General features: G+C 41.3%; 1 protein-coding gene across 1 annotated transcript; it reads right to left on the reverse strand.

Moving 5' to 3' along the window:
* Positions 1–9,555: 9,555 nt before the first annotated feature.
* Positions 9,556–10,071, reverse strand: LOC115621019 (collagen alpha-3(IX) chain-like). Its single transcript, XM_030514538.1, has one exon. The coding sequence runs from the start codon at positions 10,069–10,071 to the stop codon at positions 9,556–9,558; it is 516 nt and encodes a 171-aa protein (XP_030370398.1).
* Positions 10,072–11,391: the final 1,320 nt, after the last annotated feature.

An 11,391-nucleotide genomic window follows, 5' to 3' on the forward strand; every position in this document is an offset into this window, starting at 1 on the left:
AATAGAAGCTGTAGACGAGTTAGCATACTCGTAGTTGATTTCTTTCTTCACTAACGCGATAATTTAATAGCAAACAAAATATTTACAAGACCCATTGCGACACTCTGTCGACTACAAATTACCAAAAGTTTGAAGCCGAGTTGATTGTGCAATCGCGTTTAACAGGTGCTTCGAAATTGATATTTCAACAAGTAGCTGAAAACATTCTTCATCTGTGAAAATATTCTGTTGAGTGCCTTCACCTGAAGAACTTGATAGATTCCCCCAGCCCTTAGGGCTGGCTTTGCATACCCTTTTTTGGCCAAGTCGGCCAAGTGGCCAGATAAACGAGCCCCACCTCTAAGCGGTACTTTAGGTTAATCAAATAAAAAACTCGTACATAGAAAAGGCACGGGCTCAACTTTTACGGTTAAATTAAAAATCAACAGCGACCCAACCCTTTTCTTAATGCAAGGTTGAATCGCTTAACTTCGGTCTTGTTTTAATCAAGTACTAGTTAGTATTAGTCTTTCGTTTCCATAGGATTGTGGTTGTGCAAGGAATTTAGGTAGAAATGAGGCAACTTTTCACCTGTTGTTATCACTAATTGTAATACATAGACTTGTAGAAAAACTCAGTGCTAATTCAAACTGATATTTTCTTTCTATCTACTCGTACATATATAATGGACGAATGGTCTCTATAAATGATTAGGAATGTGTGTGTGACAGCTTATGTACTTGTAGGCAGGAGGTTTTTGGATAGTTCTTGATAGTTTTATAAATTTTAAACTCTAGATTGTGGACTATTTGAACGTTCGTTGCTCGTTAATTTTAAACTCTCGCCGAAGAAGATGAAGCTCTAAATACTAATCAACAACCGAAGGATGAAAGACTATATGTCAAGTCTGCCTATCAATTGACAATAGAATGCAGGTAAATTCGGCTGTCACAAAATGGATTTATCTTCAAAATTAAACACAATTTGAATAGTTATTAAAATTGGTATAACAAGATGTCAATTGAATTGCAGTAACTCTCAACTAAAGCCAGTCTTTCGGCTCAACACTTTTTTCAAATTTCTGTAGAGCAAGCATAAAAGAACTTCTTAATGGACAAAAATATTAAGTCAATTAAAATAGAATGAAGAAAAATACGTCTGGAAAAAATGTAGAATTCGGAGCATGATTAAATTTCACTTAAAGGCTAGAGATTTGGCAAGAGATTTTCAGTAGTGCCGGATACATATGCGTTACATCACTCTTCAGGCTTTGAGAGGGTCGTAGAAACACTCAACTCAAGCGAGTTTGTGGATCTGAAGGTTTTTTGTTTTTAACATTTGATGGCAAGTAAGCGAGCACTTTGTCAAGCCATTCATAAAATCATTTTTATTATTACTTTTAGCAAAAAAGAGGAGGCGATTAATGGACAGCACTTTGTGCTGTCACAGCGCATGCGCAAGTCGCTTAGTCGCTTAGTCGCTTAGTCTTTAGTTTGCCAAATATTCTTGGCTAACAGATATGCTGAGTATGCAGGAATGTGTGTGTGTGTGTGTGTTTAGTACCGTTTCTCGGTTTGTTTACTTATTTCACACACACTCGACCGATGTCAAAATGTATGGAAATATGTCTTTGTTGGCTCTACAGTCGTCTAAAATGGCTAAATGCGTTATTTGGTGATTTTTCGAAATCACCTGTCCTCTGTTTAGTTTGATGTACAAGTATGAATGCAGGTATATACATGTATGTGTGTGTGTGTGTGATCTTTGCATATGTAAATATATTGGCCATAAATTGGGTTTGATGGCATTGCGTTTACTGCATTTCAAAATCGCCGCCACGCCGCTCAAGTCGAGTCTTATTGAAATGCATACGCGATGCGATGCGGAAAGCGAACCGAGCTTCAAGGTCTCGCTTGCCACACTCGATGAGCTGCGTCCACTACTTCTTGTTTCACACACTCGTGTATTGCGATTAAAATCAGTTTTTTCCATTTTTTTTTTGGTTGAGCATGTCGCACCGTTTTGATGGGAATTATGTTAATAGGATATGTAGTTTGGAGTTTTTTTTTTATGGAATACGAGATAACCTGTTTCTTTTTGATTTATACTTTTGGCTTACTTTTTGGTGGTTGTTGTTGGCGTTGTGGATGGAGATGGACAAATTGCAGGCAAAACGATCAAAAATCGTTGCTCGTATCGCTATTAATGGTTGGGAAAATACGGGTGTATTAAAATTCTTTTGTTTTCGTCTCGATTACACAAAACTTTTGAGCCGTGCGAGTATTTTTCTTATTTTTGTATCCGTAACTGTATCGGTATCTGCGACTCTATTTTGTTTACACTTGTTATACACGTTACACACACACACAGCAGCGCGAGTACGAGAGTATCTGTGTCTATGCTTGTAGATACAAAAAGAAAGCGCAAAACTGCAAGAATTCTTTCCCAGGCCGGCCCAAGCGAGGCGAGTAGAGGCGACGCGACGAGACGCGACGCGTAAGAGAAAAGCGCACACTACACAACACCCGAACAGCTAAAAAGTTATTACACTAACCGCACACAACACAGATACAACATGGGAGTGTGTATGTGTGTGTGTGTGTGTATCTGTCTGTGTGTTCGGTAGCTTCGCGCACAACAAAAATGCAGACAAACAAGTAAACTTTGCGCCAAACTGTAATGGTAATGCCCGTCCGTTTGTCCGTTCGTCCGTTTCTTGGCGCTGGCTCCGCAAGTTGGGAGCAATAATTAAGCTGCGCGCTGGCGCAGAGCCGCTACGACAACAACAACAACAACAATAGCAACTGGCTGCGCAGGCTCGATTCGTTCGCGGTTTGGGGCTGTGGTTATGGCTCTGGCTCTGACTATGGCTGTGTCTTCGGCTCCAGCTCTCGATGCTCACCAAACTCGAATGCTCGCTGCACGTTATGCCACGACGAACGATGTACTCCTCTGAAGCGTCGCGCAGCAACTGACGCGCTGTCTGCGGCTGGCGGCGGTTTCAGCGCTGGCTGCTGCTCTCGATGGCAGGTGAAACTGGTTTATATGTCGGGTACTAAGAGCGACGTACTAAAAATTCCAAGATCGTGCGCGGAGACCCTCCGAGGCTGCTCTGTTGATGATAATGATGATGATGACGATGACGATGATGGTGAGATGCTCTCCGGCCTCGTGAATGGGCTTACATTGTGCGTGCCGTGCCTTGTCTGCCTGCTTGGTTTTGGTAAAAGTTTTCGCTCTGTTCTTGGCCCATGCCGCAGAAAGTTAAAATTTCTTTGCATCTTTTGTTAGCGCGTACCTGTTGCCGCTTTTGATTGCGGCTGATTGGCACTGGCAGCTGGTAACTGGTAACTGGCAACTGGCAAGTGCGCCAATTTACGCTAATGGGGTTAAGTCGTCAATAATTGTGAACAACACAATAACAAAACGATCGCACAAAGTGACAAAAAGCAGAAAGAGCAACGACGAGTTACTTTCTTCCTCGGCGCAAATTGTTTGTCGTTCAATCAACTAATCAAGTAGGTAGATCGCAGATACACTTACTATACTATACATACGTGTCTGTATCTCTGCACACATTAAGCACATAAGTGGAGGTTGTTCACATCGAAGAGCTGTGGACGTCTGTAGCCGTCCTGGCCATCTCCCCGTCCACTATGGTTGTTGTCTGACGGCTTCGTACCTATTTTTGTTTCTGTTTTTGTTTTTCTTTTTGATTTTGTTTATGCTTAGGCATGCATGCATGTTAACAACATAAACTTTAGTAAGTAAGCAAGTAATACAGCATTGGGCAGTGCAGCGCTTCATTTTTGCTATTTGTAGAAATCTCTTTTTGCCGCAAAATACTTTCCATTTTCATTGGCAAAACAGTCCACAAGTGTGGTGGTAGAAAAATACAAAATACAAATTATAATAGAAAGAAAGAAAACATAACACAAGTACATCTGAACCAGTGTTGCCAACTTTTTAGAAGGAAAAAAACTGTTTTTGACGGGAAGGAGAGTGAAATAAAGAAACAATTTGTTCAAAAAAGCGTAAAAAACCTAAATGTATTTCCTTAGAACTATGTATTTTCCAAAGTTTTTTTTATCATCTTGGTGAACATTTTAAATGATATTTATAATAAAAGCGGCCAGTCTGCGCTATTGCTGTATGCTGAGCCAGAAAAAGGCACAGTGCTGCTTCTTTCTTCGTTAGCTTCGTTAACAAAACCAATTTTGTTTTTCCCCTAAAATGGCCCATAGACAGTCTGTGTTTCTTTGTAAGTGAGCCAAACATCACGGCATTTTTCATTTCATTCTTTCGGCATTCCCACCATTTTTTTTATTTTGAGAAAATATGGCGTAAACTAGTGATTTCATAAAACAACCAGATTTGACGGGATAAAGCCAAATTGGCAGCACTGATCTGAACATGCGTGGTGCGTCTTTGTCTTTGCTGTGCTGAGCTTTGCTTTGTTGCCATAATAATAATAATAATAAAAGGTATGAAAACAAGCGCAATGACGTGCCACATGCCATGTCTAACCATATAAATCAAATCATTCAGCTGATAAATTATGTCTAAAGCGCAACACTTGACTTGTTTTTCCACAAGAGCAGCAACGATGGAGGCGATGGGGGCGGATGGGATTCGCCGGCAAAACATTTGTAATTTGTTTTTTCTTCAATTTGGTGAAAATGTTCGGTCCATACACGCCCCAGACGCTTATGCCGAAACCCATTCACTTGCATATTCAATTTGCATATGCAAATGGATCAGAAAAATGAAATGAAAGAGGTTGCTGTCCAGACTTGGACGCTGGTCAAGGTGCATAACTCGGCTATGCTGCGGCCAAGCCAATCCGTAGCGTTGACTCAGCAATGAGTAATGATTTTCGACTACTTAATGGACACATGCAGACATAAGTACAGACAGGCAGACAGACAGCCAGTCGGACAGACAAACACATTCAAATCGCCATCGTGCAGTCGATTATGAAACTTCCATGGAATAGAATGGGCGCTCAGGAAAGAGCATAGCAAGAAGAAACCGAATCAGTCTTCAACATGCCACTTAGCCTCAGAGTCTCAACATTTTGAGTATCGGGAGAAGCTTTTCGTGGGTATATCGTGGGTTGAGTTTAAGTTTTGCAAAAAGCTATGGTTTTCAGCTGCGCGAAATGATTTGATTTGGCGTTGCGAAAAGACTGAAGCGTATATAAATACGATTTTATGGTTGGATGTGGAATTTCACAAAGCCAAATGGAACTGTCTTTACAAGACAATTCTCTCTCCCCCTTGCATTATCATATCGAGGCATCAGTACCTAAAGATGAGAATTGAGTTAACGCAGACTCTAACGCTCATGGCACTGTTGGTTGTCCTCCACGTGGCAGCAAATCGTCGGATCAACAGATGCCTTATACCCGCATCGCACAGCCCTGCATCACAATGTATTTCGTTGAATGTGGGAAACTTTTAGACCCAAACATTGGATTATTAAGAAGAACAATTGTTAGTTAAAATAAGTTATTTACTCTCCCTTCGTAATAGATTATCTTTGTTTGACTTTTAATTTATTGAATGAATGGACAAGTATAGGCTGTTATAATGGGCTTATGAAGACTAAATAAATAATAACGAAAATAGAGGATCCCCGACTCGGTGTGGGAAGTTAAGCTCTATCGGGCATAGTTGAAAACAGTAGCTTTGGGAGAGGAAAGAGTTCGGTTGCATCGACGAGGATGAGCAGGATTATGAAACAGAAAACACAATGGGTCAGTGGCCTCTGACCTCTGGCCTAACACATGCACTGCCTGCTCTTTATTCATCCAATTGTTACATATTTAAGTCACATAAGCCCTTGCTATGGGTTCACTTCAAAATGAAATGAACAAATGTCACCTTTTTAGGGTTAAAGTACTTAAAACTTCCAGAAGTTGAGTGAATGTTAAGGACAGGCCAAGAACTTGTTAACATTTGACACATCTGTGTCTCCCGAGCTAGACACATCAGCATTCCTGTGGGCATCGTGCTGGGACCTGTTGGTGGCACGCAACGCATAAAATGAGCATTAAAATTATCCGTTTTATATGCCATAAACAGGCGAGCTAATTTGCATAATATTGTGGGTAGGAAAATGCTGTGAAAATCACGTGGCAGACTCGTACAGCAAAGCCGAAGCGGGGCGCACTGGCACATTAAAGCAAACGTGGAAAGGACATCAAATCATTAAAAGGCGCATTAGGTGCACTTTTACATGCTGGCTCGGCTTTTATTTTTTGTTGTTGCCATGACGGGCAAGGTCAGACGACAAAGTCCGACTTAGTCTCACTCAGACATTGTCGGTCGGTCGGTTTATGTGGTGTCCATGTGTCTGTTGCTTTTCTGAGTACTTTATTTATACTCATTTAGCTAGACTACAACAACAATAAAAACAGCAGCAAGAAGAGAAAATACAACATAGCCAAAACCAACAAATGACTTGTCAAAGGTTTGCGTACACTATTCATTTCCAATAAAGATTAATGCCTTTGTACACAGCCCATAAATTATGGTTTAGACCGATGCACAGAGAGTCGAACACGAACACGCTGCCACAAATACTTGTGTGGAAAGAGTGTTCCATTCGTGAGGACGAACCTAATCAATTATAGTATAGGAACACCACATTGCGGCGTCGAAATGAAATGTCAACAAAATAAGGGGGCGAAGGCGTATTCCCAGGCGAGCATTTCATTTTATTAGCCTCGTTTGCCGCACGTTAATAATGCGACCATTCACCACACTCATACCCACACACGTCCTTGTCCACTTGTCCATGTCCTGCCAACTCTAGCTAGGCCTTTGCACACACGCCAAGGATCCGACTTGTTTGCCACCACATCAAACATGGTGGTGAGCCACTCGAAGGGGTATCGGAAGCTCACATCAATGTGTTCTCGTTTTGGATTTGTATCTTGATGAATTATTTAAATACAAAACTTGTGGCCATTGCTTTGTTCATTGCGAGCAGAGTTTGGTAACTTTGCGGTCTGCACGAGACAGTCAATCCAATTAGACAGGAAGTGGCAGCGTAAGGAAGGCAAATAGATATAGATATGGATGACGTCTGCTTGATATTGATTAAATAACCGTACCAGGATTGCAGCTACACATCTGTTGAGTAGAAAATGTGTACACTTTCCACTTCTTCCAAGTGGAAAGATGAAAAATGTGGAAGAAGTGGAAATATGAAAGAGGATTTAAAACCATACCAAAACCATACTCCGAAATCGGTGGATAGTTTCAGGGAATTTTCAGGTTTAATTTTTGTTCATACAGATATTTATATTATAGCCATTTGTAAAGAAATCAATCTCTGAAATACTTTCCTTTTAGCCTTCCCTTCTTATCTACAGATACCCGTAAATTCTTGCAACTCTCGCAACAAACGTGCGAATTGTTCAATAAAAGGTATGTCAGCCTTCAAACCGATAAACAACAAAATCGGCCTTCGAATACAGACGGCTTTCCACAATAACTACAACAGGTACAGTCAAATCCATTAATATGCATTACAAAAATAAATGACATGTATCGCAAGCAACCACCTTTATCAATCTCAAAACACAACTACATATAGATACGGCTTTTGACAAACTTACCCATAAACATATCTTTTATTCATCAATTCTAATATATCCTGTAGCATTTGTGAAATAGTTGATACCACACAAAATTAAACTAGATTTTACGCAACATTATTGTACAGGGCTTACAGAGTTGCTCTATTGCTTGAGCACATAGCATTTAATTTTAATTGCTCGAAGGATTTTCTCAGCACGCTTTAAATGTTTGCAGTAAACTTGTTTGCCCTTACGTTGCACAGACAATTCGACCTTATTCCAGACCTTATCCATAATCGATAAGTGCTTGTGCATGGAAACTAAATTGAAAATTATTTTGACAGCAGACTCTCAACTCCTATCAGCATTTGACAATCAATCAAAAATTACATATCTGACAGATATGGCGGCCCTTATCATCCATCTTGACATCGTTATCAATTTGGGCTTTATAGCTTTGTATATTCGAATGCCTTAGCTCAGCATTTACTTCAGTGTCTGCTTCACTTTCATATCATATTTAAGTGGTGTGTGGCTGAGAGTTTGCTGACGCGGAGCAGAGAATCGAATGAGCATGTAATGGCAACTGCCAGCACTTGACACACATACCTATTTCCAAGTAAACGGGACAGCCAGACGAAGAAGTAAGCGGCTAAGATATTTTTGGCCATCCCCTCCCCGAAAAATCAGAGCACAAAATGGCGGCGACTAGCAATCAAATTTAGGAACCCATTTTGCTTGATTTTTTTCTTTCTTTTTGTAGCAAAGTTGGCAGTAAAAGTTTTGCTGGATGGAAACGGTCGTTGCTTGCTGGAGCACCAGCCAGCTTCCTAAAGCATACGCCAATTGAAGGATGAGTAGACATGAAGATGTAAGTTGCAGGCCCTTTGAAATGTTAAAAATCAAAGCATACACATGAGCGCACAGAGCAGCTGCTTTCCTACTCCCATCCATGTGTGCGTGCTTGAGTGAGGGAGTGAGTGTCTGTGTGTGTGTGTGTGAGTGAGTTAACCGTAAACGAATCAGAGGGTTTAACCAATCAAGTGTGTTAATTGCACCATAATTGGTCGTCAGGCAGCAGTCAATTACAACAACAACAACAAAACTGTAACGAGCAGCTGCAACGACAGCTCAAACAACAACAACAATCGCAGCACCTGAGTGCAAAAGTGCGTGATTAACGTACTTGCATTATGAACCTATACCGATACAGGGCCACCCACACAGCCCCACCCATATGTACATGCATATGCACGTAAAATTGTTTATAGATCCATGCACAAACACGAGCCTCACACAAACCGCCAGAGGGGATACGTGTTTTTTCATGTAGGCCTTTTTGTTTCTGACATTTGATGCGTTCGGCAAAATAAAAAAGAGCGCCATGTCCGCTCAGAGACAGCTCTTATTTCAAATAAAATTTATAAAATATTTACCTTTCAATTCAAAAAATTTAAGTACGAAGCAGACATATGGCAACTGCTTACCACTGCTTGTCTAGCAACAACAATTGCCTTCTCTGGTACCACTATTCTTATCAAAATTGTCGCAACATAAATGTTGATGCTTGTGAAGTCTCAGTCGAAAACCCCAGCAACATTCAATGTTTCTATGTCCGTTGATGTTGCTCGAAACATCTCCCTGAGATGCCTTCTACAAAACCGTTTTCTTACTATACACTATTTACTTTATATTTCTCAAGAAAACTATTTCCGTTTGAGCTGTACGTTGATTAGCAGGAATAGCAGCAATTATAAAAAGTTGACATTACATTTCTGAACGTCTTCATGAACGCTAGAGATGTATAATCGAGTTGAAACTTAGACAAAGGGTATTTGGGTTCCTTTTTAAACTGGGAATCGCATTTTGAGCCCTGAATCATAAGCGGATTTTCAGTAGCATGTCTGATTTGTATGTACATATGTATATCTATTTATAGGAAAGAAGCTAAAATTTAGTTCAAATCCCATACAAATTCGAAACAAGCTTTATTTCTTCTTATAGTCATCTTCGTCTTCGTCGTCAAAGTCATCCACATCATCCTCGTCGCCATCTGGTCCTACATCAACATCGTAATCGGGGAGAACTCCAATACTCGCAGCGCCATCAAGCGATCGAGCTGCGGCCGCAGCTCCAGCAGGGCCAGTAGGTCCGGGTAAGCCAATTGGTCCGATTGGACCGGTAGGGCCCCGCTCTCCAGGGAAACCACGTCGTCCTTGTCGTCCTGGAGGACCAATTGGGCCTGGAATTCCTGTGCGTCCGGGCGGTCCACGTTGCCCGTTCGTGCCCATTAGTCCTGGAGGTCCAGTTGGTCCGTCTTCGCCCTTGTCCCCTCGTGTGCCCTGTGGTCCTTGTAATCCCTGTAATCCCGGAGGTCCTGGTGGGCCTGGTGAGCAGATGCACGGCTGCTGTTGTGGAAAGGCAGGAAAACGTGGTGCCAACAGAGCACGCTGCTGGTCTGCTCCTTTGCCTTGGGTTCCATCCACTCGATGGCGACGCGCCATGGTCCCCACAAAGCTCGTGCCGGCCAAGCACACTGGATTGATGACGGAACTCAATTAGATCATTTGGGTCAAGCGCTAACGCATTTCGCTTACTTACGCGCTATTATTTGGGTTGTGTAGAACAACATGGCTTCAAACTAACTGGTGGCCTTGGCGTGTCTTGCAAACCACTTTTATACCAGTTAGCTGCCTAGCCAGCCAGCCAGCCAGCCAGCCATTCAAGATCGCAATCGACACAGTCCGATCTGATGTTCTAATTAATCACAATTTCTGCGTAATGTTGTTCAATGAACTGCTGCTAACTGCGGAAGACCGGTCTGCGCAGCATTTATGTAAGTAATTGCGGAGTTTAATTTCAATTTGGTCCACCGATACCATCAATGTAAGTTAATGAGCGAGGCTTACCATGACAATGACCTGTCTAAGATGTTCGTTCCACGGATAGTTTGTGAGGTGTAACGGAAGGGAGCAGTGACCCACCAAAGTGCTGACAGAGTTGTCGCTGCCAAGAACAGAAGGGTAACATTGTGAATATCCAAACAAATTAAGAAATGCACTTGAATGATGAATTTAAAGGGTATATATTTTTTGAGCATTGGCTTGTCATCTGCCTATTTAAATGTTTAAAATCGGATAAAGAGGGCGACTCTCAATGCCCAGGTAGATCACATTAAGTTTCGTGGCGTTGCCAGATTGTTTGCATGTAGCCATTTCTTGGATGCAGAATTTAACAAAATTGTTAGCAAATTTGCGAAACTTATTTACACAAACAGTGGAAATAATTTAAAAGAAAAGTTGTGTTAAATCTGATTTCTAATTATGACGCTCATATGGGGGTCCACATGCCTGACATAATACTGAATCATGAATGCCAAATAACTTTTGAACGTTTAAGAAAACAATTAATTTATTTGCTCATAAGTGTCTTATTTCAATCTTCGGAACAAATCGATATGGGGAAATTTGAGGCACTAAGTTTCTTCCGTCGTCTTTCTAAGTTTATGCCGCCTGACTGCAATCCGATCAGTTTTCAATATATTTGCATATTCATTGAGTAACACCCAGGCCCGATTGAAATATTCGGATGGTTTGATGCGTCTCGGCCTGAGGCCAAGCATGTTTTTCTAACCCCTTTTTAAAGGGTATGAAAGTTAAATGTTCATGCGAACCTCAAAATTGAATTACGTCCCAGACACACACAAACACACACACACTCCGCAGCATTGCCCTTTAATCCTGTTTGGAGGATTTTTTCTCACTCTGTTTTGTCGGCGGTACAGTGAACCTAATTGTATATATATTTGGGTCATATTTAATTTC

This window comes from Scaptodrosophila lebanonensis, unplaced genomic scaffold (assembly GCF_003285725.1).
Source record: "Scaptodrosophila lebanonensis strain 11010-0011.00,11010-0021.00 unplaced genomic scaffold, SlebRS2 tig00000024-arrow-pilon, whole genome shotgun sequence".
Classification (NCBI taxonomy): Eukaryota; Metazoa; Arthropoda; class Insecta; order Diptera; family Drosophilidae; genus Scaptodrosophila; species Scaptodrosophila lebanonensis.